Source organism: Fusarium fujikuroi, chromosome FFUJ_chr10 (assembly GCF_900079805.1).
Source record: "Fusarium fujikuroi IMI 58289 draft genome, chromosome FFUJ_chr10".
Classification (NCBI taxonomy): domain Eukaryota; kingdom Fungi; phylum Ascomycota; class Sordariomycetes; order Hypocreales; family Nectriaceae; genus Fusarium; species Fusarium fujikuroi.
Genome location: NC_036631.1, coordinates 2,338,466 through 2,363,651, shown reverse-complemented (window position 1 = coordinate 2,363,651; position 25,186 = coordinate 2,338,466). Strand labels below are relative to the sequence as shown.

General features: G+C 47.4%; 11 protein-coding genes; 4 read left to right on the top strand and 7 right to left on the bottom strand.

The window, feature by feature from the left end:
* Positions 1–158: 158 nt before the first annotated feature.
* On the bottom strand, positions 159–1,487 carry FFUJ_11130 (uncharacterized protein; the record flags this gene model as incomplete). XM_023569994.1 has 6 exons in its annotated part: positions 159–217; positions 286–358; positions 392–492; positions 556–1,171; positions 1,219–1,353; positions 1,404–1,487. 6 exons carry the CDS (start codon positions 1,485–1,487, stop codon positions 159–161), a joined length of 1,068 nt encoding a protein of 355 aa, XP_023437129.1.
* A 514-nt stretch (positions 1,488–2,001) lies between these two features.
* On the top strand, positions 2,002–3,104 carry FFUJ_11129 (related to ketopantoate reductase; the record flags this gene model as incomplete). XM_023569993.1 has 3 exons in its annotated part: positions 2,002–2,164; positions 2,398–2,900; positions 2,958–3,104. The coding sequence occupies 3 exons, from the start codon at positions 2,002–2,004 to the stop codon at positions 3,102–3,104; spliced, it is 813 nt and encodes a 270-aa protein (XP_023437128.1).
* Positions 3,105–3,508: 404 nt separating this feature from the next.
* FFUJ_11128 (related to choline monooxygenase) lies at positions 3,509–4,895 on the bottom strand (the record flags this gene model as incomplete). XM_023569992.1 has 5 exons in its annotated part: positions 3,509–3,558; positions 3,623–3,748; positions 3,799–4,137; positions 4,192–4,663; positions 4,710–4,895. The coding sequence occupies 5 exons, from the start codon at positions 4,893–4,895 to the stop codon at positions 3,509–3,511; spliced, it is 1,173 nt and encodes a 390-aa protein (XP_023437127.1).
* A 1,253-nt stretch (positions 4,896–6,148) lies between these two features.
* On the top strand, positions 6,149–8,219 carry FFUJ_11127 (related to monooxygenase; the record flags this gene model as incomplete). XM_023569991.1 has 4 exons in its annotated part: positions 6,149–6,232; positions 6,300–6,420; positions 6,495–6,623; positions 6,685–8,219. 4 exons carry the CDS (start codon positions 6,149–6,151, stop codon positions 8,217–8,219), a joined length of 1,869 nt encoding a protein of 622 aa, XP_023437126.1.
* A 607-nt stretch (positions 8,220–8,826) lies between these two features.
* Positions 8,827–9,905, bottom strand: FFUJ_11126 (related to bifunctional 4-hydroxyphenylacetate degradation enzyme; the record flags this gene model as incomplete). XM_023569990.1 has 5 exons in its annotated part: positions 8,827–8,981; positions 9,032–9,356; positions 9,411–9,524; positions 9,579–9,659; positions 9,729–9,905. The coding sequence occupies 5 exons, from the start codon at positions 9,903–9,905 to the stop codon at positions 8,827–8,829; spliced, it is 852 nt and encodes a 283-aa protein (XP_023437125.1).
* Positions 9,906–10,336: 431 nt separating this feature from the next.
* Positions 10,337–12,509, top strand: FFUJ_11125 (uncharacterized protein; the record flags this gene model as incomplete). XM_023569989.1 has 5 exons in its annotated part: positions 10,337–10,428; positions 10,488–10,501; positions 10,558–10,933; positions 10,985–12,186; positions 12,469–12,509. The coding sequence occupies 5 exons, from the start codon at positions 10,337–10,339 to the stop codon at positions 12,507–12,509; spliced, it is 1,725 nt and encodes a 574-aa protein (XP_023437124.1).
* A 248-nt stretch (positions 12,510–12,757) lies between these two features.
* Positions 12,758–14,535, bottom strand: FFUJ_11124 (related to hexose transporter protein; the record flags this gene model as incomplete). XM_023569988.1 has 3 exons in its annotated part: positions 12,758–13,752; positions 13,809–14,305; positions 14,366–14,535. The coding sequence occupies 3 exons, from the start codon at positions 14,533–14,535 to the stop codon at positions 12,758–12,760; spliced, it is 1,662 nt and encodes a 553-aa protein (XP_023437123.1).
* A 2,507-nt stretch (positions 14,536–17,042) lies between these two features.
* On the bottom strand, positions 17,043–17,917 carry FFUJ_11123 (related to glutathione-S-transferases; the record flags this gene model as incomplete). XM_023569987.1 has 4 exons in its annotated part: positions 17,043–17,604; positions 17,658–17,695; positions 17,742–17,788; positions 17,839–17,917. 4 exons carry the CDS (start codon positions 17,915–17,917, stop codon positions 17,043–17,045), a joined length of 726 nt encoding a protein of 241 aa, XP_023437122.1.
* A 1,957-nt stretch (positions 17,918–19,874) lies between these two features.
* On the top strand, positions 19,875–21,495 carry FFUJ_11122 (uncharacterized protein; the record flags this gene model as incomplete). XM_023569985.1 has 4 exons in its annotated part: positions 19,875–20,135; positions 20,193–20,404; positions 20,455–20,665; positions 20,719–21,495. The coding sequence occupies 4 exons, from the start codon at positions 19,875–19,877 to the stop codon at positions 21,493–21,495; spliced, it is 1,461 nt and encodes a 486-aa protein (XP_023437121.1).
* Positions 21,496–21,620: 125 nt separating this feature from the next.
* Positions 21,621–23,180, bottom strand: FFUJ_11121 (related to dis1-suppressing protein kinase dsk1; the record flags this gene model as incomplete). XM_023569984.1 has 2 exons in its annotated part: positions 21,621–22,348; positions 22,415–23,180. The coding sequence occupies 2 exons, from the start codon at positions 23,178–23,180 to the stop codon at positions 21,621–21,623; spliced, it is 1,494 nt and encodes a 497-aa protein (XP_023437120.1).
* A 426-nt stretch (positions 23,181–23,606) lies between these two features.
* On the bottom strand, positions 23,607–25,043 carry FFUJ_11120 (related to Monoamine oxidase A; the record flags this gene model as incomplete). The annotated part of the gene is made up of 1 exon (XM_023569983.1): positions 23,607–25,043. One exon carries the CDS (start codon positions 25,041–25,043, stop codon positions 23,607–23,609), a length of 1,437 nt encoding a protein of 478 aa, XP_023437119.1.
* Between the last annotated feature and the right edge of the window lie 143 nt (positions 25,044–25,186).

Genomic DNA, 25,186 nt, shown 5'->3' with positions numbered 1-25,186 from the left:
GTCTCATCGTGGTGATTTAATCACAGACCAGAGCTGTCCACCACTGCGACTCCTCGGGTAGCAATCAGGCTATCTAATCCCCTGCATAGCTTGTAAGCTTCTTCTACAGACTAGACTGGCTGCCAGCAGGGCCAGAATAGCCATGGCATAGCTTCTGTCTAGTAGTCTTCATTTTTGTGCATTGTTAGAGTGTTCTTATCCCAAAAGTTCAGTTTTCCTACGTGGTTGCAATAAGGTCACAAACAAAATAATGTTGATTACATCTCTGCACCATTGACGTCTTACCGGGACTGAGTTCTCTCTGCTGATTTAGGCTCTCAGCCATACGTCTCAACTGCAAATTCTTGCTGGGACAATGCTAGATATTCCCTTCAGCAGCTGCTAAGCTGACATTCGAATCCAGGCTCAAATCCAACTTTTCCCGTTCGTGGTTCGCTGCAGTTTCCTTGTTGAACTCGGCCAGGCACATTTCAAAGACCCGCTTCTGATAATCTAATACCCAACACACATCAGTACGATGAAAGTATTTGAGGTGCCACAATATGTTCGACTTACGAATCACGCCGTTTTCCTTGTTTGGATTGAGTATGCCCTCAGTATAAATCCCCACCTTCAGGTTCATCTGAGCCATTTCGCAAAGGTCGTTATCTTCCGTTGCGACAGTTCGGGCGAATTTGTAGTAGTTCTGAAATTCCTGCGTTTCTACAGATGACTTGTGATAGTAGTCAAACTGCATGATAGTTTTGGACGGATCATCTGTTGGCCAGGTACGGAACGAGGAGATACCACCACCATACAAATTCAATGTGGAATTGGGAAAGAAGTAAAGAAAAAGACCGTCACTTGGACTGTCGTGCTTACAATCTGCTTCTGCAAAATGACGTGAGAAGTGCTTCTCGTTAAGCACCTTGTATGTAGTCGGCGCATAAACCTTGGAGAATGATGGGTGCGCAAAGGAGCAGTGAAGGCACTCTTGAAACCCATCTATAAGAGTCTTCCAATTATACTGGCCGGTATATTTGAGGCTTGTTCTAAAAGGGAATGCGGTGAAGTCCACTGTTGAGATGAGCTCTTCGAGGCTAGGAAAGTATTCGTTGAACTCAGGCGTCGAATCGGAGAAGGTTATAAAGACGAGGCCGGTCCGGGTGATATGGTGACGCATTTGAGTGCCCTGAGAGCGTTAGTGTTCAAGTTGAAGCTATAGGAGCCCCCTCGTACGTCACTTGTGAAAACTTGGATGCTCTTCCAGTCTTCTGACTCGCGTCGAACAGTAAATTTGAACTGCTCCAGATCGTAAAAACAATCCTCGCCGTCAGCGGGCCATCGTGTGACAACACCAAGATAAATCCAGGTCTAGAACACATCAGTGGCTGCCCCGATAAGTTGCCGACATACGAGCATACCTTGTTGAATATAGCACGTCTTTCTAAGGCAGCAATGGCCTTGCTGGTATACCATGAGGCAGGGAGTGTGTTTGGACAAGACATTTTTGATAGACAACCTTGATAAGGCGCATAAATCAATGTCTCTACAAGGCCTCTGATGTGATGAGAATTTGAGACGCGGAATTTCGAATGGTTAGATATGTATCCATGCCTCGACAAACATGCGTTGACAAATGGAGTGCATGTATCAAAGTCACGGTCTTTCTTTGACTAACAGCTCTGCTAACCTCAAGCAGCGAATCGTGTTCCTTACCTCGACTAGGAAAAGCGATCCGCTGCTACTGGCCAATAATATGCCCAAGCCTCCGCTGCCTCAATTCCGAGCTGGGCCACCCCGCCTTTCTCTGTGATGTTTCTCTTTGTGATTAACAATCTCTTGAGAATTGAAAGAATTGATAAGTTGAAAGCTTATCATAATGTAGAATCCATGGTATTATAACAGAGATAGATTATAAGTTCTATCCTGCCGTTATCGCTATCCTGCTCATGCCTTGATGAAATCTTGTCTGCCCTCACTCTTCAGCATTGGCAGAGTTCTTATGTCACATTCGCGATCATGATTAAAACCTCAAATATCTTACTGATTGGAGGCGGAGGGCTTGGTGTTATTGCTGCCTTGAGCCTCGAGGCCAGTTCAAGGGCCAAAGTGACAGCTGTATTGCGTTCAAACTACGAAACTGTCAGTGCGAATGGGTACAAAATCAGTTCATGTGAGTATGGTGAGATAGAGGGATGGCGCCCTACCAAAAATAATTGTTAGCCATCAAGTTATCCCTTCAGCTACCCACACCGTTCTGTAGTCGTGAACAAAATTCCCCATCCGTCTTCGAATGACCGGGTCTATGATTACATCGTCATTACTACTAAAAACATACCTGGGCTTGGCCGAACTATGGCGGCTTTAATTGCGCCCACAGTTTCACCAGGCATCACCGTTATTGTCCTCATTCAGAATGGATTCAATATCGAGAGGGAATACAGGGAGCGATATCAGGCAATATCGTCCTATCTGGCATCAGCTTTGCCGGTTCGCAAGAGACAAGACCAGGCTGGATCCAACATACGAGCCACGATCATTTACTTGTTGGCGCCTTTCCGAGTCCAGAGATCAACAAGACATGCGGTGAGGCCGCCGCAAAGAGTTTTGTCTCATTATACGCAGCTTCAGGAAAAGCCTCGTGCTACTACATGGCCGATACCATGAGACAGAGATGGAGAAAGCTTGTTTACAATGCTACAGTAAACCCACTTTGCGCCATCACTAACCTTGACTCTGGTTCTCTCCGCCAAGGAAGTCCAGCGATGGGAAAGGTAATACAGGCTGCCATGGAAGAGATCATGGCTGCTGCAGCTGCAGCTGGACACAGACTCCCCTTAGAAACTGCCCAGGAGTTATTGGGTGACGGCGCTGTGGACGATAACTTTGAGCCCAGTATGCTCCAGGACGTCAGAAAGGTGTGCACAATTCCTCAAAATCCTTGAGAACTCAGCCTGATGATTAAATAATTCTAGGGAAACTCAATCGAGTACGAATATCTAGTGGGGGAACCAATGCGTGAAGGGCTTCGACTTGGGGTTCCGATGCCGACTATCTCGATGATTTACTCGCTTTGCCAAGCTGTACAGAGCGGAATAATGCAACGACGTAAATCGGTTTAAGAAAAGTGTTTTATTTTCAGGATGACAAAATAATGTATTTCAGAACTGTTCGTGGATGCACAGGTTGTAGATTATTACAATAAATCTGATTCAACCCCGTTTCAGAAGATACAAAAGCCATTTCTTTAACTTCCAATGATGTAACCAATTTATTAATCAGTATAACTTAGAATAGTTCTCATCTTTGTCATTACAGAGTGAATGAGAGATAATGGCGCTGGCCAGCTATGTAACATAATAAAGTGATTAGTTCTTTTTCCATAATATCAGCCTTCATCAGAGGCTTTCTCAGCAATCTATTAAACCTCGTTCATTCTCATTTACAAGATGGTTTAGGATGTAAAAATTCAGAAAGAAGCCACGGCAGATCATGTGCTAGAATTTTAATTAAACCATCTTGCTAGCTACCATTCCAAATCCCCAGAGTCGTCGAGCCCCTCTAAAGCCATACATACTGTAGAGATATATTAGCTGCCCATTTCAATATATTAATGGAAGCTTAGTGATATTTAACTTACTCCCTTCGGCTTTTGCATAGCCATTACTTCGGCACTGATTCGCTGCAGCTGGCTTGATCTCAGCTCCTTCGCGCTTTTCTCTTTCGGCGTGCTTATCCACCATATCAGCCAGCGCAGCATGCTCATCTGGATATGTTTAGTCTTCTATAGTTACCAAAAGCGAGCGTGCAGCCTACCTCCACCATGATTTAGGGAATGAGCAGAGCTTGCGAGTTTCTCATAAAGCTCTTCATGTCGCCGAATAATCGAATTGATCTCAACTTCCAGATCGGGCTTCAAGCGTTTCTCAAAGTCGGAGCTATCTTGCTTTGACTTTGAGTACACGTCACATCGTACGGTGGTTTTTCTAACAGATTCCGGAGAATACTTGAGCTGGTACCAGATGGGGCTTCCCCTCTGCGAATAAACGGTGCTGAGAGGGCTGAATCGAAGCTTTCCCGCTACAGAAGGGCCGAACAAGCGCGACAGAGAACCTTTATAGTGGGCAGACGATAGTTCCCGATCGAATGCATTCCCTAAAACTCCGTAAACATGCGTCGCATTTGGTGCTAGCAAACCAAGGTACTTACCAGGAACCTTCCAGTTGAATTTCCCCTTTACTTCCCAAGATCCAAGATATTGTTGGGTCTGGCCAATCGGTGCTGACCTTCCGATAGCCTTCGCCTTCTCAAGCTTGGTATCGCCTGCTTCAGGGCTGCTGTTCAAGTTAATGTGTAGAAATCCTTTATCATCCATCTTGGTGTGCACGGGGAAAAGACCATTCTGGCTCTTATCAAAACCAATCACATCTTCAAAGTGGGGAGCCTTCATAAGTTCCCCTTTATTATTATAACTCCACCCATGATACTTGCAGCCAAGTATAGATGCTGAGCCAGAAGTCTTTCTAGTGACTGGAAATGCGCGGTGCCGACAGACGTTATGAAATGCTCGAACCACGTCGTCCTTGCCTAGCATCAGAAGGAGTCTAAAGCCGGCAATCTCAAATGCGATGTAGTCGCCAGCCTTTGAGAACCGACTGCGATGGCTGACACAAATCCAGCTCTACTCTTGTCAGATTGAATCCAACATGTAAAGTCTGATGACATACCTGGCTGAAGATGGCACGCTGTTCAACGCTGAACCGCTTGGTATCAGTCCACCATCCTTTCGGTGGCTTGAAAGGCCTGGCAGAGACTTGGTCTGCTCTGGATTGAGAGGATAAGAATGTCTTGATTAATAGGAAAAGAGGCAGCGCTAAGGCAAAGAGAGTGCCAGGAAGAATATAAGGGGACATGTCAATGAGCCTAAACATGGCTTGGGATGCTTAGAAGCTAGAGGTGTCGTTGGGTCATGCGGATAATAATTCTCTAGAGTATATACTGATTAAGTAGTTGTTAGGTTTTCTGTCATTATGTTTCTTCTCGCATTCGACTAAAGATGCGCTCTTTTCTTTACGTACCATGGTTATCATACGAGAAATCTACTTGGTTGGTCAGCCGATAAGATCTACTTCTGGGTATCCTATCCCTTGCAAAACGCAAATTGGCAAGTCTCGAATAGCCTCGACCGTTTTTGCCAATGATTAGTCCCAGCTCGGGTGGGTACATTTCGCTTTCAACAATATCGTCATGTGGTGTTCTGATAGCAACGCTACTAGCTGTAGCGATGGCCAATCATATGCGTTAAATTGAGGGGATTCATTTTCCTAAAGCGGATGTATTTTACGCCAAAGCCGTGGCTGGCCACATGTGTCTGGCTTTATCTCCTAAACAAGTTTACCGGATAATGCCTGAGACAAGTAGAAATAGCCACTAAGATAAGACCCCAGTAGCCACATAGAGAATATTGAAGGTGTTCTCTATTGGAAAGGTGCTGGCATTCGCAGAAGCTCGTTGAGTTTGTGTGTGGCCTCTGATAAGACTAGCAGGTGGGGAAGCGGAGGGTAAGGCGGTCTGGGACAATAGACTGCTCACTACTTACTTTCTCACAGTAATACGGGGTATTACAAGAAAGTCTTTTATTGAGTATCATTTTCCCATTGTTTTTCTTTACAAATATTAATTGCTTGTAATGCAATTGCTTTAGTGACCGCTATTTGTACTAAGCTGAGTCTGGTGGACTATACACATGCAACGGTCTTAAAAAGTCAATAGCAGGATATGTACTTTACAGGACCGAAGCAACCATCTCTAAAATTAAACAACGCCTAAAGCAACAACTCTGTATCATGGTATTTGTTCTCTTGTTAGTTGTTCCTGTTGCAACAAGCTCGGAGAATCTGCGAACTAGCGGCGGAGGAACTCAAGCAAACCACAAATCTTCCGACAGGCCAAGCTCAATTCGAAGGGTGTGCCCCGCATTCAATGTTTTGCGGTGTCTGCTACAGGGGACATTTTAATGGAGTCTGGGGTATCATTACCGAGGATCACGGGCATAGGTCCATAGTACTCCGGTCGAACGACTGGGCTGGCTGTCGTCCATATAAGTCCTGCAAACAGCTGTATAGTCCAACTTATACGACGAAGCACATCCCTTTCTGATAACCCAATGGATGAAACTCAAGTCATCATTGTTGGTGGTGGACCAGCAGGTCTTGCCCTGGGCCTGTCACTAGCCCGATTGAAGATTCATGTCAGTAGCTACTATTTCGACAAGTACAGCACCCTCATGTTCAGTACTGACGATGCACTCTCGGTAGTCCGTTATTCTTGAAAAAGAAGCAGAGATCACCACTGACCCCAGAGGCGTATTCCTCACTGGAGATGCCGTCAGAATACTACACAGCCTCGGGATCAACGACCTGACGGGCATAGGTCATGGTAGGTCTACAAGCTTCGAGAGCAAATGAGTCTCCAAACTGAGTCAAATCATGTACTCATGTCTATTGACTCAGAAATTCCACATCTTAATTTCCATCTCGGTGCATTCAATACTCCCCCATTCTTCTCAATTCGTATTGGGGACATCAACAGTCTTGAACAAGCCTTACCAGAAGGCATTTTGCAAATGCAGCCCCGTCTAGGTATGCCTTCTCTTCAGTCTAAAGGACGCGTACGTGTCTTCTATACTAACTTTAGATACAGAAGGGGCTTTGAGAAAGGCTATCGAGGAGTCAAAGTTCTGTTCACTACGTGTCGCCTGTGAAGTGGTCTCGCGATCAGAACAAGATCCCCCAGTGATTGACTTCAACGATAGCCAAGGCACACGACAGCAGATCAAAGGAGAATGGCTCATCGGCGCCGATGGAAAGCTAGGTATTGTACGGAAACACTTCCTTGAACCGGCTGTAGGCATAAAACAACAAGACGGGCTTTATCCTTACAGCGGCACCTGGATAGCCGCCAACTTGAAGATGAAGCTTCCTACTCCAGAAACTCATCCTGAATTTCCACTCTGGAAGTTTGGGTACTCGCCACAAGAGGTTTATGATCTCTTCTGGCCTGTTGGATGGCACTTTTGCACCCCGCCTGGAAAGGCGACTGCTTCTGGAAGATTTGGCCCTTATGAGGAAAGACTCTGGCGTCATGAGTTTGCTCAGGATGAGACACTTATCCAGGACAACTCGGAGGAGCTACTCTGGGAGCATATTACGCCGATGATCACTCTTGAGGAAGACAGCAGCCGCAGTCACAAGTTCGGCGGGCCTGTGCATTACCCACGAGACTGTATCGAAATTCTACGATGTCGTCCATTTCACTTTGTTCACAAAGTTGTCAACCGCTGGTTCAGTGGTCGAACAATCCTCATCGGCGACGCAGCTCATGTCTTTCCTCCTTTCGCCGGTCAAGGTATTGGCAGTGGTGTCAGAGATGCTCACCAACTTGCATGGAGATTAGCCCTGATGCTCCACCCGAACTCCAATCCCGAAAACCAAGATAAGCTGCTCAAGTGCTGGGAATCCGAGCGGCGTCAGAGCATCGACGACGCAGCGCAGTTCTCTATGATCAATGGTCGCATCTGCAATAATGAGCCTTCTTTATTACAACGTTTGTGCTTCCGGCTTTTGATGTTTCTTCACGGCACATCTGTCTTTCGGTACATGGATTACATGTCCTATAAAGAGAAAAAGGGCTTTTCGGATGTTGGGAACGGGTTCTTTGTCAGGGAGCGAAAAGGCGGTTCTCGTCTTCCACAGATACATATGAGATCCAAGGGCCTGGCAGAATCATTCTTATCGGATGAACTCTTACGAAAGGACAATACCATCTTCACTCTAGTGGTTGTGGGCGACGGAAACCCCGTTAGGCAGCAAGGCTTACACGCTGAAGCAAAGGCTGCAGTCCAAGAAGCTGGACTTTCATCCATCATCTCAAACGATGCCATCGTTGTTTATGATGCACAGTCAGGCGACTTATCGCCGGGCCAAAAAAGACTTTCGGACACTGATGGAGACCTTGGCCATCTCACGGTCTGTTCACCTTCGGAGACCGCCGCAGCTGATGGGCACATGGCGAATAGATATGACAGCTCGGTCTTTGGCAAGCGTCTTGGGAGAGGTACGAAGTTTGCGATTATTCGACCCGACTTCTTTATCTTTGCTTGTTCTTCTAACTACGCTGGGCTGGTCAGTTCTCTGGAATCGCTGAGAGGTTTTGTTGGGTTTGGGGGTAAGACATAGTGGGCATGGTAGAGCGTGCTAGGTAGCTATTCCCCAAGGTTGTCACTTAGAGGTCTTTAATATATTTCCATTACGTCTCAATTTTTTCAGCTCTGTAAATCATGGACTTTAATGTAGTTACTCCCAGTACTAACCTGTGTTAATGGCTATGGTCAATCACAACTTGATGTGATGTTTAGCATAAAGATTATAGAGTTTATAGCATCTCTCCCTGTAGTTGGCATGCGGCATACTTATGGAAGAGGACTTTATCATAGTTTCTGAACACATAATGAACCTCTGGATATAATTCTTATCTTTAGCCCTCTATATATAAAGCGTCACTAGGACACAAGGTAAGGCACGCAATACAAGCGTCAGTTTTCTAGTCTATCAACTCAAGCAACCCTCAGAATTTATTCCACACAATGACCCGAGATACGAAGACAAAGTATCTGTATTCACAACGACGCCGGGTGCCTATAAGCAACTTCTACATAAATCTGCTGAACAGGAAGATAGCAAATCTCTGTACAGAGACTATCAGACGCGTCGAAATTCCAACTCTGCATAATGCGCAGTTAGCAAAGCTTCTTGTTCCAGGCTCACGTAGGTGAACGAACGATGCTTACTCAAACTTGATAACGTTTCGTAACGTCCCAGCCCGCGCCATGGTGACTTCAAGGACGTCACCATCCTTGAGGAATACCTTGGGGCTACGGAAAGCACCCACTCCAGCAGGCGTTCCCGTCATGACCGCTGTACCAGCCGGTATCGTTGTTCCTGTACCAAGTCTGTCAGCATTGATCCCGTTCATAAGCAATGCGAGGTACCTTGGCTCATATGGCTGAGAATCTGCTCGGGCGAGAAGACCATATCCTTCTTGAACTCTGCTACTTGCCGAACCTCCCCATTGACTTTTGCTTCTACAGAAAAGCCTGACCCATCACCAAATACAGCTGGACTGATCAACGCGGGTCCAATAGGTGCAAATTTGTCGAAAGCCTTGGCGAAGAAGAATTGACCGGCGGAATGCTTGGGAAGCTGATACATGCGGCAAGAAATATCATTGCCAACGGTGTAGCCTAGGATGTAGTCCTTAGCTTCCTTCGGAGAAATGTTCCGGCACTGTTTGGAGGTTACAAATACGAGCTCGCCCTGTAAGCTCAATTAGCATAATATACCGTTGTTTCAAAGGATGCTGCCTCATACTTCATAGTCTGGGAGACTCTTAGCGCAAAAGTCATTTAGTGGAATGTCTTCATCTGGGTTTGCAAGTGATGCAGCTGGCTTGGTCCATAGAGGAGGAACCGAGGTCAGAGTGAGCTACAGACTTGTTAGCCATTGACGGAGACGGTTATATGTTCCGTTTCGTCATACTGAAGCTTCTTTGGCATGGCTACGGTAGTTCAATCCTACGCAATATAGAGGTAGGTCGTCTCTCGGAAGTGGTGCTAAGAGCTGTACTCAATTAGTACAGTGGATTGGTCAGAGCTTGATCTCAGCGAAGTTATGACACGAAAGACTCACACGACGAATTGTCACTGTTTTGGGCTTATGCTTATCGGCCAAGCCCTGTAAAGACTTGACCGCGGCGACCTTGGTGCCGAGAGCAGGCGGGCCTTGAGCATCGGAACCCAGGTCGGCGAAATATGTCTCCCCGTCCTCTTCAGACTCAAACTTGATCAGTACTGAGAAATTAGCCATCGTGTTGGTATGTCACAGGGTGTGTTGCCAGCCCATGGATCTGCATTGACATCAGTCCTTAAATACATCATACATCTTCTCTACAATAACACTCATTTTTAATGTCCCAGGATGGAATCCATAAGCTACTTGTTCTACGATGCTAAAATGCGGGGAAATAAAAACTACGGCAGATCTCAAGCTTTTGACTTTTGAGATCCTCCGACGTGGGATTAGCTGCATTGAAAGTGCCGAGGTTGGTTAGTCATCGGAAATACTACATAATTCCTCGGAGCATCTTGTGAATCCACAATCTCGACCATTTCTCTCGCCTCCGATGATCTGATTACACCAGAAAGCGACCTAGGATTGACGTTTCATATGCTAGTGTACACCTACAAGCGGCGTATCTAGTGATAGTATCCGATAAATAGTATTTCCGATACCAAGAAATGTCTGAGTCACCGTCTTCAGGCGGCGGAACATCCGGCGCAGCTCCCTCTGCTCATCGGCTGAGCACTAGAGTCTGCGACAACTGCATTCGGTTCGTAGACCCCGCATCGACCCTCGGCAATATAGCATCTGACAATAACCCTTCCTCAGCTCTAAAGTCCGATGTGAGATGATCCGGTATTTCCCTGTCCCTAGTACTGATGCGACCGGCCTGGTACAGGCGATCTAGGACAACCGTCATGCTCGCGGTGCCTAGACCGCGGCAAGACATGTAGCTACTCTACGACGCGTCGTCGGCCAGGGCCAGCCCCGGGCTCCGGTAGGGCCCCGCGGGCAATCCGTAATCGAGAGAGGAGGCATTCTGGTAAGAGCCGTCAACTGACTATTCAAGCATCGCGCTATCTAATCACTCGCTTTGAAGACATAGAGGAAGCCACCCAGCAGGCCGATTCTATCCTTGAGGACATCGCTTCTTCGGTTCCAGTTGTTTCGGATCTACCATCTGAAACCTCTGAAACCCCTGTCACTTCCCATACATCTATTGGCAATCAATCAACACAAAGTCTAAACATCTTACCCGAAGAGGAAACGTATCTGTAAGAAACGATCCTACGTGGCCATAGAACCTCATGTACTAACCATGTCAGGGCCGATGAATACTTCAAATCCATAAATGAAGCCATACCACTATTTTCCGAGGCCGTAGCATCAAACAGCAAAGACGCTTTATCAACATGCAGCCCCGAACTCGCCGAAGCTCTACTTCTCGTCACAGCCAAACTCCTAGGCTTCAAATTTGCATCGCCTCATTTTGACCTCGACGGTCGTATTGACCTAATCCTAAGCAACACAACTCTTCAAGAAGATACAGTCGGTGACTTTCCAGGTCTTGACCTCTTTCGCAAGTTCTGTCTACTCGTCTTTTACGAGTTCCACCAATTCCCTGGCCAGCAAGCCTGGATGCGCATAGGAAAGATCGTCCGGCTGGCGTATTGGATGGGCCTTGATCGTCTGGACATAATCCAATCCGTCTCCCCAGAATGGTCCAATGTGAGTGACGCGGACCTTCAGAACTGGAAGCTTGTCTGGTGGTGTGTGTATCGTCTTGACTCGTACGCCAATCTCTCATCCGGAACACCGTACCAAGTTGATGAACGCCTTGTCAACACATCTTTAAATCACCAGGATCAGCTTTCTCAAGGTTTCGTCGCTCCTTGCAGGTTACCCCACTATCCGCGTAGTCTTCCTGACCTTCTCTTGTTTGTCAAGACCGGGAGCGAAAGCAGTGTCCTCTTCAACATCCATCTCATCACCGTCACTGTCCTACGGCAATTCGGCCGGGCAATGAGTATGCGCTACTTAGTTCCTCACGAGATCCTCACGGCGAATTTACTCGACGCAGAACGTACACTATCTGCAATACGTCTAGCCTTACCACGAAACTTCTTGAACCCTGGAAGAAACGCCTTCATGAATGAATCAAACACAAATCACCACGCGAGATTAGTCCCAGTACTTCAACTACATATGGCTCAACTACTGGCTGCTCTTGCGAGCTGCTACTATCTTCCAGAAGGTGATGATTGGACGCTTAGCTGGCAGCGTGTTCTGGAGACCTGTCAGAACATAGCTGGGGTAGCGGAGAAGTGGGACAGCAATTACACTCTCACTGTTGACCCAGCACTTTCGCTTATCAGCTTAACGGCGCTTGTCTTTTTGGATATTCACAAGAAGTATACTGAGAGTACAAACACACATCTCATATCCGAGATTGAGAACTGCGAACTTCTTCTGTTGCTCCAACTTGAGCAATTCTCGACTCATTGGAAACTTCCGAGTTTACTAATCCGTAAGTACAACCCTCTTTTTTTGTCTACCCGTAGAATCTCAACTCTGACGATTGGCTTCAGTGTCGTTCAAGAGCTTCAAGGAATCGGTCACAGGTCCTCTCTCTTATCCGCACATCCAACTTATCCTGTCCCGGTTTGAGAGTCCTTTACACCCAAGATGGTTACAGTTCTTGTCATCTGCTCAAACGCATCTCCAGAATGTGATATGGGGCAATGGCATTTGAAGCCACATTTGCAGAGAATTATTCATATTTGCATAAATGCTTGTCTCATAACATCAGCTGTATGGCTCATCTCCTCCTCCTATGAAGCTCCTCCATGAGATGGCATCGGCCTTTTGTATTGATTTTGAACTCAATGTTTAGCACTTATCATATCATAACTGCCTAGGAACCAGTCTAGATGAGAGTAGTCACAAGTAATGGCAGTGATATTCATCAATAAAGGTATAGCATTAAAATCATTTAACTAGCTCACAAGACTAGATCAAAAACAATTATCGTAGACGGGCAGATGCGCGTTTCCTAGCCATCGCAGTGCCCTCCTCGTGTGAATGTGACAAGACGTTACTTAGACCTTGCTGGGAGCAACCTCGTGGACCTCTTGATCCAGAGAAGAAACCCTCTCGGTCTCCTTGCTGAGAACCTCCTTCTCAACGTGCTCGAGATCGACATCGGCCACAGCGGCGTTGTCACCATCGATAACCTTGGCCAACTCCTCAAGGGTAGGTCCACGAGTCTCGACATACATGAAGAAGATGAAGAGAACTTCACCAGCGACCCAGATGGTGTAAATGAGGTAGAGTCTCCAAGTGTTGCCACCGTATCCAGTTTCCTTCTCGCCCTCGGGGACGGCGGGGGCTTGCCACGCCTTGAAAGCAAGAGGGTTGAGGTAGTTGTTGAGTAGAAGAGCAATTTGAACCGAAATGTTGAGGAACATCAGACCCTTGGCACGGAGGGAGTATGGGAGAATCTCGACAGCATAACCGATCAAGAGACCAGACCAACAGGTTGAGTAAAACACACCGTGAAGCCAGACAAGGAAGATCATGGCGTTGTTGGCGCCAGGAGCTTGATGCTGCTCGTGGAGACCGCAGGTAAGGGTCCAGAAGAGGAGAGTCAGGCACATACCGCCAGTGGCGAAGAGGAAGGAGAAGCGACGGTTGAGGCGTTCGACGAGGAGAGCGCAGCCGATAGACACAAACAGATCGAGAATTGTCTTTCCAGCGGTGATGATGAGACGTTCGTTCTCGCTATCGAGACCAGCGTTGATGTAGAGACGGGCAGAGTAGTTGGAGACAACACCGTTGCCTGACCACTGCGAGAAGAGACCGAGGGAGAAGAGGACGAGGAGGCGGTAGCGGTTACCCTTGGTTTTGAAGAAGTCGGTATATCGGGAGCTGTTATTGGCGAGCTGCTCAGCCTTGATGGTGTCGCGAATCTCGCGATACTCGAACTGGACAGTTGGGTGGTTCTCGTTGCCGTTGGCGTGGTACTTGGAGAGGATATGAAGGGCTTCGTCTTGGCGGTCCTTGGCGATGAGGAATCGAGGGGACTCGGGGATCCCTAGAGGATGTTCGTTAGCAAGATCGTTGAACGATTCCATCAGAAGATCAACTTACACCAGAGAATGACGAGCTGAATGAGACCGGGAGCACCCTGGAGGATGGCGGGGAATCGCCACGACCAGTCACTGTTGCCGCCGCCCCAGTAGTGAGTACCGAAGCAAGTCCAAGAAACAAGCAGAGAGCCCATGTTCCAGAGACAGTTATAAACAGTGGTGAAGCGAGCACGGTGCTGAGGATGGCACAGCTCAGCGAGAAGCATAGGAGAGGCAATCTGAGCAAACGAGTTGCCAAAACCGAGGAGAACACGACCGCCAGAGTAGGTAGCGTAGTCGGGAGCTCCAGCCTGGAGACCAGCGCCGATAGCCATGAGGATGAAGCCGAGAGCGATACAAGGGCGACGACCCCAGCGATCGGCGATGACAGGGACAAGAGGGATAGAGGCGACTGAACCGATTTGATAGAGAGCGACCAAAAGACCGAGTCTGCTACCCTCGGGCTTGTCGAAGAAGTCGTTCCAGGTATCAAAGTTTTGAACGACACCCATGTACATACTAAACACGCGCCGGGTCAGTAAACTGTGACTGAAATCACAAAATCTGGGGTTTGCTTACCCATCCCAGCCAGTTCCCATGGATGAAACGCAAAGAACGCATGCATAGAAGGTCAAGACCCTCAGGCCGGGGTCCTTGTACCAAGTAACATGCTCGAACTTGGGAGCTTCGTCCTGAAGCTTCTTCGTCTTCTCATCGACGCCGAGGCCGATGATTTCCTTGATGCCCATGACGATTTCTCAATCGAGGGGAATTTGTTGAAAAGAGACAATAGAGTGTAGTTTGTTCTTCTTCTGCCAGAAGCACTCAGTGGCTTTAGCAGATTGTTATTGAGGTGGAGAGTGAAAGGGAACTGATAAAAATGGGGGGAGGTCCCTGGATAGATATAGAAAACGCGTCGAGTGAGGCCAGAAGCCAATCTGAAATGTAACGGGCGTGCGGACCGGGTGACAGACCCCAGATCGAAAGGAAGAACCGAGCAGGCAAAAGACAAACAGCGATTGAATCAAATGACAGGCGTCCGCTTAGCATGCGGTTCCACTCATTTGTTCGGAATGGGCGATCTTGTTCCACCTTGGCTGTCTTGGAAGTCTTGGTAGTCATGAGTCTCGAGCCAAGATGGAGGCCGGGCCGCGCTCATTTAGCAGGGATGAAGAATGGAGAAGAGTGAAATCGACAGTCACAAGCTGGGGGATCTCCACTGTGCACTTGTTCCAACTGATGTTGTTGCACGGAGCACCCCGTAACTGAAGCATTATTATAATGGGGCTCTGCGATTAAGCCGCCCATGGGGGTGATTTTCGCTATTAGCCTGTTACCGAAAGGGGGCCCTTTTCATCTCGCCACGGGGGTTTTTCGCGAGGAACGAACACCATGTTACAACATCGTCTTTTGTCTGTTGGATTGTTTGCCATCTGATCTGATCTTTTGTCTAGAATCGTCGGGTCAGACATAACATCATGGCCATCACCGATGCTTACGCTTACGGGGCTGGGCTCTGAAGATCCCATTTTGCCTGTTGCCAGCCCTTCTTGGGGCAGCCATCAACGGAGCTGTGCCTCTAATATTCGCCATTCTCCAAGACCATATTCTTGTTCTTGATAAGCCCTTCAACATCGAAGAATGAAGAAAGCACAGCGAGAATGAAATTCCTCGTGGGCGGAATTATGACCCGTGACTTTTTGCTCAGATGGCTTCGGGGATATTCTCCAGTCTTGGCCTAGAGTCACATTTGGCTAAATGCGGATAAATGCGGGTAAATAAACAACCTTAATCAGTCCGCCAATCACAAGCCGTTCCAAATTCTTCTCCTGATCGATTTCAATGCGATTTCTCTCGTAAAACCCGAATATTTAAAAAAGAAACATGCAAATCCCGAGTTATTCTCGGCATATCAGCTGAAATAGCCTTCATCTGTTATACCTAGCTTCGATGTCATGTGCATGGAATTTAGCCGATTGACAGATCAAAAGTCGGCCTAGAACCTGCGCGTCGCATAATGATCCCAGAACAGCCCAGAGCCAAGAGTCTAAACTGGAGACCAACACAAGTTCTCAACCGTCGACCAAGACCTTGGCACTCACCGAACCCAATTCTTTTTCGCGACGATATCTCCACTCAACAAGACTTGTCCTGAGCTCGACCCGCCCTTGTTTGACGTGGAGCTCTGGAACCGAGGGCCGAAATTCCCCAGGTCCAGATTCTGAGATATCCACTGTTCTCTGTCAAGCGTGACTGATGAAGCGAGTCGACTCCGCCACGAGGAATAGGTCGTTCAGCTGACGATGTCGCCGGCTTCCGATCGTATTGTGCCATGCGCTGATATAGAAATGGTTTTTGACTTTGTTCAACGACTGCAACAGCTGGGCTTGGGGCCAGGTCTGTCGGCACAATGCCTTGGGTTATTGCGTTGTCTATGATAATGGACCGTTGAGAAGAGGGAAATTTTACCAGTGGTAGCTGGAAACTCAATTGTGGACAGACGGGGAACTTAGTCTGTCTAGAAAATACAAGATAAATCTGAGATAATTGATTTCTTGATTTTAATTGGTGTAGTACTTCTGTGAGGTAGTCGCCAACTCTGTAAAGTTGTAATGCATACCAAAACCTCGAAATCTAGGGTAGACATATCTTTAACGCGATTCATCGCGTGGAGGCTACGCGAATATCCACTCTTGAGAAACAGTCTTCCAACATTCCGTAGGCTGAAACATGCTAATTTATCCATAATAAGCCACTGCCACTGCCCTCGACGCTTAATGACTTCTTGTGCGTGGCAATTACCAAACTCTTGGCCCTCAGGGAGCTATGGATTTACCCAGGTGTCTCACGCACACAGTCAGCGCATCGTCATTCAAGACTAATGATTCGACTCTGACCTTATCCAAAATGAACATCGAGGTTGCCAAGAAGCCAAGCAAGCTTGTGGATAAGCTTGTGGACGTGAGAAATCTACTTGGCGTGGAGAAAACATCGACCCCAGGGGGAATGGAGATCGGCAGACGCGATCCACACGGATCTCTTAACAAACATAAGAATTAAATTGGTTTTCTTTAACAAAAACCTGGGGGAAAACAGTAACAACTATAGTCAATAGATATATAATATATTGCCAAATACTATACATCAAGATATATGAAGGTATTGAATGTCCAATCAGCTGTACTAAAAGTCCTCTTAAACAGGGCAATTAGCCTAAATTCACCCATAATTTCGCATCCATCCCTTATCGATAGCATCAGGTATTCTTCTCCGTCCAAGGTCTCAGCCCATCCAGAAATTTAGTATGAACGTCCCCATCACCGGTTATTCTCAGCACCTCCTTGTACTCGTCCTCGCCAAGACACTGGAAAAACAGCAGAATACCCGCCCAGATGAAATCAGCATAGCTCACCACATCGCCCAGCAAAAACGGCCCTGACGCGTTCTCATTGAGCAGGGCTGTGATCTCACGTGCAAACGGCTCCGCTCTGTCAAATGCACCTGGGGAGTTCTTTTCTCCGTACTCGTAGAGAGGCATTCCTACGTCTTGCAAACGCGTTTCGAGGAAGAAGTCGATGCTCTTTTCGCCGATGATGTTTTTGGCGACGCCGGGGACGTAGATTGGCACCATCTCTGTCATGAATTTGATCATTGATGCGCGGAGGCGGTCTTGCATTGGGTTGTTTAGGTGTACACTTGGCTCAGGATACTTTTCCTCGATGACGTCGACGATTTTGTAAGAGTCCATTATGTATGAGCCGTCTGGCATTTGAACGGCTGGGCATGTGAAGGGTGCGCCTCGTTCATTTGGGGATACGCTGAGTAAAGGCCTGTTACTGAACGCTCAAATGACGTGACTGGTTATACATACTGCTTGCTCAGGCGTTCCTTGATCTCAGGATACTCGAGCTACTCAAGTTAGTGAAAGTGCTGTATCAAAGCTACAAAAACTTACCCATTCTGTTTTGTAATCAAGGCCTTTATAATTGAGAAGCAATCTCGCTGTAAATCCTGTTAGTGCTGGGTGCAGTTTGTTAATTATGGGGACTGACTTCTCCAGGTATTCATCGACCAGCAAACCTGAGGCGATTTGCTGGGGATATCGAAGAATGTGATTTTGTTTTCGGACATGCTGTTGTTGGCTTCTGCTTCCAGTATGCGATATGGTGTTGGCCTGTCTGTTCAATGTCCATGCAGCTTCACGGGTATAATTGAGGGAATCGACTGGCTGATAAGGTACTTCAGGATATAAATAGTAACAGGGTCGTTATCGTCAGATTAATCAGCAGGTCGGGCCCGGACCAATAACACAAGCGCATCATATCTTCCCCTCACACGATGGATGTTAGCACAATCCTTCAATACCAAAAGCAGAAGGTAGGAAGTCTGCGATGTTGAAAATAGACACAAAGAGCGTCTCGGATTAAGAATCTATTTATAGCGGTATTGGGACTATAGCTATAGATGTTGATCTATATACCTTTAAAAAACATTTCTCATCAACTATTTTACCATCTGCCATGTCCCATATAGCCAATATGGACATTGATGTCCAAGGCAAAGGTTGTTTTGCAAGACAGTAGTAGCTTTACGATCTCACTATCACCAGAACCTTTTATCACGAATAATGACGCGCTCTTCACAGAGATGGACTGGTTCGAATCATCGATATCTGGCAGGCCAAAGTTCACTTTCTCGATCTCAAGCATGAATCTAAAAGCCCCTTCGTGACCTGACTCTGCTGCAATAGAAGAATCGTGGGTTGAGAGTCATGTCTGTTTGTATCTGCCTGGTTAGTTAATAAATGCAGCCAAACCGCTCCAGTATAGTTACGATTTGTTGCATGTACCATGGTTGACAATCTAGTGTTATTATCTACTCCTGAACCTATTCTGCTTGTAGCCAGCAATTGTTCTATAACTACTTCGCGTCTAGCTTCGGTGGCATTTATGAGCGGTGTCCGACAACCCTAGGCATTAACAATCCCTACTGGTGCACCTGTTAGTAAGTAACTCGCCCCTTCCGTAACTGGCTGTTAGTATTTATCCCAGTATGAATTTACTGATTCAGATTTTTCAATCCTAATGTATTTACTCGATTAATTGTTCAGAACTATGGATATGGAGGAGCTAGAGTGTACGAAGAAGTCCTGCTACTCACAGTTATGTAGCTATTTAGGCTTAACTTGTAAGAAATGGAATTTATAAATAAGGACTACTACTTTAAAAAGAGTAATATTGCGAGAGGTAAGGGCATAAGAATACAATAAATATATACCATATAGCTATCTAGGCTTATGCCTATTCTTTATATAATACATCTTTACATTCAAGCATCCAAAAATAGACCATGTTTATAATGCGTTTGGCCCTTAGAGCAGATATATTTCTAGTTGTGAAACTTGATACCGAAATACTTAAAATAAGATAGGCTAAGTTAATGAGAGTTAGTCTGGGCCTTTTTTTCACAAAGGATTTAATTCGTAATGTTTTTTGCTTCCCAAACAGTGCTATCCCGCGACCTACCGACGCGCCGTGACCCCTGCAGATCAGATCATGTCACCATAACAAAGCAATCAGAGGCCGCCAGATCCACCAAACCCCGGTAAGGTGCCTGGAGCACAGCCAGTTACGCGCATTCTGTTACCGCCCAGCTGTGGGTACCCGTGTTTGTCGCCTGAATCTCTAACTGAATGGCGCCGGCAGTTGCTCAAGTTATTTCTTACATCGACGTATTTTCACCTTACGAAAAGTGATGAGAATGTGATGATTTGAAAGTGTGATACCTAAATAGTAGAGAAAATACACTGGCATCGTAGAACTACTACTTAGTCAGTGCCGGTTGACTAGATTGACAGGCAGGCAAGCAGGTCAAGCACAGCCATGCCTTTGCCGCAAAGCTGAGACATTTGTACATGGGGATGCAGGTAGCCTTTCCTGTCACCCATGAAGAAAAGTGACGTGTGCGTGTTGGTCGTGACCTTGAAGAAGACATAAGTAACCCAGCACAGGCTGTTGGTTCAGTCAATTCTCGTCCCCAATTGATCTCTCTAATCTGCGATCTGATTATTCGTTCTCCCGCAGCGCCCATGACATCGAATGGAACCGAATTCGTTGGTTGGACACCATCGCCGGACGGAAGAGGCACCTACGATATCATAGTGACATGCCTCGTCACAACATTTTTATGCTGTTGGACCTCGGTTTATCCCAACATCCCTGCGCCTGGAGATGGCTTTTGGAGTTCAATTAGGGATAAACTGGGTCTTGCATGTATGGGATTGCTAGGACCTGAGTTTATTATAGTGTTGGCTATTGGGCAAAAGTCTTCGGCTCGGAGATCTGTCGTTGTATGTTGCGCACTCGTGACTGATTACCATTCAAGACCATGAGCTAATTTGATGCAGAAGTTCAAACAGGCAGGATATACACAATGGACCATTACGCATGGTTTCTTCGCCGACATGGGTGGATTTGTACTTGACGCCTCGGATCTCCGTCAACCGATCCCCCTCAATGCTGAACAACTATTTTACCTAGTTAACAACTCGTATGTCGATTATCCTAGCACCAGTGATCGAGAGCTCAAGGACAGGAACAAGTCAGATGGGTTAGCAAGGTCTGTCAATCCACTTTGCATCTTTCCGAAGCTCTCACTAACACACCCAGACTCATAACCCTTTGGCAAGGAACTTGGTTCATTATAACATTTATTGCACGGCTAATTCAGGGACTTCATGTGACGACCATGGAACTCACAGCGGTTTCGTTTGTAATCATTCTTTTTGGAACAGCATGGTGCTGGAAAGACAAGCCATCTGATGTAGGGACCACGATTACTGTCCCCTGCCTTACCACGATGGAAGACATCTTGAGACGTGTAAGTAATACTACCACTGAGCAGCTTCACCAACCAGACTTACACAGGTATAGGAAGGACGTCAGCCAGATCAGCCATACTATCAGACCCCCCTAGACTTTATCAGCAGAGACGAAACAGCCTTGAACCTTGCTTGGCAATATTACAACGAACTCTCCCGAAAAATCCTCTTCTCTCCCTTCTCGCGGCGCGTGAAGGAAGTCCCATGGGACAGAAACCCCGGCGACATCTTCCTCCGAATGGACTTTGATCTGGAACTAGTCGGCGTCGCATTCATCTTTGTCTTCAGCGCCGTCTTCCTAGGGGCCTGGAACTTCTCGTTTCCCAGCACTGTAGAGCGAGACTTTTGGCGCGTAGCTAGTGTTTACATGCTAGCTTACGGCATGTTTGGTGCGCTCTGGATGGAGCTTTGCATGTGGATCTTCATACCGCAGTATCGCCTCGCTGAGGGTCTTGAGCTGAGCCTTGTTGAGCAAGCTCTTGATCAACGACCGCATCCTGTGAGGAACTGGCACCATAGGTTCCAGAACTGGAGGAGAAGTCGGTTTAGTAAGATTAGAGGTACTGGAGATTCTGATGGAGAAGGACTAACATCGCAACGACCGAAGAAGGGCATTTTTGCTTTCTTGAGCAGGACATACAACATTTCACAGGGCAAAGATCCTCACTTGGGCGTCCAGGTCGGATTCCTAATCGTCACGTCTTTCCTGTGTGCCTCTTACTGTGTGTTTCGGCTGTTTATCTTTGTCGAAGATTTCATTGGGTTGAGAGCGCTTCCGCAAAGTGCGTACCAGACGGTGGAATGGGCAGAGTTCATCCCTCATATCTAGAAGCCGCTGATGTCCGAATTGGGCACCTGATGATACTGATGATAGATAGATATTGTCTTGCACTGGATCTAATGAGTAATTGCTACACAATTTCTTTGCTCTACTGAAGCCTTTTAGGAGGACAACTATAGTCTAAACCATTCATGCCTAAGAACCTCCTCTGCACTTATCCGTTCGCTAGGATCATACTTGAACAGCCGATACAGCAGATCCGCCATCAACTTCTGTTCAGCTTCAGGAGTTTGTAACGACTTCTTAGGCCCCTTTTTATACTTCTCGCCCGATTCGAAGATCTCGATTGGTTTGCTCAGCGCCACTTCGAGAGACCAGTCTTCTTCTTCACGAAGCCATTTCCCATCTTTGTCAAAGTATTCCTCCCGTGCCTCCCATTTCGCCCACCAATCCTCCGGAAGCTTACCAAAAAACCTGACCATCTCTGATAGTAGTTCATCTTTGTCGTAGATCATGTAGAATAGTGGGAGCTGTTCTCTGATTTCGAACAGTGTACAGCCAAGAGCCCAGAGATCGCAGGCTGGGCCGATCGCATCAGGGCACTCTAGAAGAATCTCCGGTGGGAGATAGTTCTCGGGGATACCGAGGTCCTCTGGTGGCGATGAGAAGTTGAACGACTCGCCAAAGTCAATGACACAAATCTCCTCTGTTAGGAACTCGTTTCCGAGTCGGGAGATGTCCGCTGGTGGTACAAGGTATCTTGGGCTAGATGCTGGAAGATCTTCTCCTGACTCCATTTGCACTTGGACTTCCTCAGGGCGCCCTAGTAAAGAGAAGAGCTCATCCTCAGATAGGTGATCCAGGTTGCATAACTTGACTAAAATATTAGAGGGGCGAAAATCTGGTAAATGCAAGTTAGTAGTCGTACTAAGCTAGACTCAACGTGTGAACTGGGAACAGAACATACCACCGTGACAGATCTGATTCTTGTGCAAGAAGGCTAACGCTTGCGTGGTCTGATAGGCAAATTTCCGCAATATGGTAACAGGGTCTTTCTCAAGCCGCAGCCATAACCGGGGTGACACACAAGGCCCAAGTGGTGGCAGTGTCAGGCAGTGGTGGGTTCCATTTGGCCCCTCAATGGAGAAAAAGTCGAGCGGAGAGGCAATGTATTGAGCATCGGGCATCGACTGATCCAGCTTCGCCAAGCTGAGATCCAGGATCTCATCGGAGTTCAGATCACTGACCATGACCTTGAGGGCGATATAACGACCCTTCAGTGAGTCACGACAAAGCCACACGGTGCCGAAGCCTCCATGGCCGAGTTTGTGAATGACTCGATATCGATCTGACGGACCAAGCACATCTCCAATGTGGACTGGATGATAGCCGCCTTCCTGATATTCCTCCAAGGGTTCCACGCCCTCCTTTGAGCCCTTGAGGAAAGTGCCTAGTGAGGTTGCCGGGCCATGGTCGAGTTCATGATAATCGAATCCAACATCATCGTCAAATTGATGTTCGCCTTGCATAGGTGACGGGCTACGCGAACCCTTTGAGCCCATGATTTGGATGCGCTGCAATGGGCTGGGATGTTCAGAGTTGGTATTGAAAGGGCTATTGGCGGGAGTGTAAATGCAAACGGTATCGTGAACCGAAGAGCGCGAAGCAGCAACTGAGCAGCGATGAGCGGCGATGACCAACTCTTTATTGAGAAAGAGTTTGCGGCATGTCATGTAATGGTAAAGTAATGGCCTCAATTTGTGTAGTAGCGAGCAGGCATGAAGGCCAAGTGGGCTAAATGACTCCACATGACTAAGCCCCACCCAATTATTGCGATCATAGAACAACTGGCATATCTGTTGCGACTCGCGGAGGCAGACGTCGTCATATGGAAACCACATCACCGTCTATTGTTGAAGATCGAGCAACGCCGATAGGCAAGATAATGTAATTCTTCTTGTGGCGAGAGATAACACCTGATGGATTATGGGGGATTCAGAACGGAAGACGAGGGGCATCGAGCTGTATCCCTATCCATCCCCAGGAAGGACGACTGGCATAAACTCAGTGCTCCAAGTTGAGTGTAAGCATACCGCGATATCGAAAGGGCAAATCTTATATAGCGTTTAACATGAAGAGTCCATCCTAAAAGCAGGTTTCTACGATCGTCCTAGAGACTCTAGAGCCTGTTTGGCCGCAGCTTCACCCGCAATGATAGCGCCCTCCATAAATCCAGCCCAATAGCTCGACGCCTCAGTCCCAGCGAAATAAATCCCACCAACCGGCTTCGTCAGCGCAGGCCCGAACTGAGTCCAAACGTTCGGCGGGAACAATCCTGTATGACCACCTCTAGAAAACTCCTCATTATCCCATCTCTGAAGAACCCACGACTGAACCTCCCTCGCCTTGGGACCAAAGTATCTAACAAAGTCCTCCGTCACAGCAGCAAAGATCTCCTCCTCAGAGGCATCATCGAGTCTTCGCATCTCGTTCGCTTCCAGGAAACCCATCATTGCACCGAAGCTCCCATCAGGCGGAGAACTGTCGAACGTTGACTGGGATACACCCTCGAGACTTGCGACTTCACCGCTGAGACCTTGGTCACGCCAGAATGGGGTCTTGTAAATTGCGATGACTTTTCCGATTGAACCCATTGGGACGCGCTGGCAGAGCTGGTCTCGTGCAGCGGGGAGAGGGGGTTGGTAGACGATACGGCCTGCCAGCGTGGGTGGAATGGCGATGATGACCTTGTGTGCTTGAACGTGGAACGAGTCGCCGACGACGAGGTATCCATCATCGTTCTGGAGAATCTGTCGAACGGGTGCCTGAAGGCGGATTCTGTCACTACCAAGACGCTCAGCCAATTTGATAGCGATGTTTTGTGGTCCGCCTTCAATCCTCTCTTCCAGTGATCCGTTCTTGACGTTGGTCAACATCTCCATTCGGCCCTTAGTTTCTGCATCTCCAGTTCGGGCAACATTGATCACAGCGCTCAACAGTGAAACGTCTTCCCCTTCTGCCGACATGACAGCTCTGTTTGTCATATCAATCACCCCTCGCGCTACACCGTCACGCGTAAAGCCATCGAGCCATGACGACAGAGTGAGACGGTCCCATTCTTTTGCCTTCGGGTGCATCCAAGGTTGATGCACGTCGATCTCACTTGCCATCTCATTGAATTGGACTGTGATATCAGCCAGAATCGCTATATCCTCTTCAGAGAGCGGTGGCAATCCCTGTGTCTTGACAGGATCATAGAGTAGAGGGCCCTGACCAGGTATCCACATGAGCATATTACCCTCGATGTATGTCGGAAACGTCTTGATGCCAAGCTCACTGGCAAGAGTAAGAAGCCGTTTGTGGTTCTTGCAGACGAATTCAGCCCCGGCCTCGACTTTTTGGCCATTTCCGTCTTTCACCTCCACGTCGTAGACCTTTCCGCCGACTCGATCTCGGGCTTCAAGGACAAGTACTAATTTGCCGGCAGCAACGAGATCTTTGGCAGCCGCAAGGCCACTGAAGCCGCCGCCGACGATGGCTACGTCAACAGGCTCCCGGGTCCACTGCGTGGTAGGCGAAGAGGTTAATACTGTCATTTTGTGCAAAGGATAGGGATATGAGATGATGGGAGAGTTCGGAGAATAGACCAGCAAAGAATCTGTAGTTAGATTGAGCTACTCTAATAGAAGGTAGAAGAAATATATATGGCCAAGTATTGAATTTATAGATCGCAGCAGCG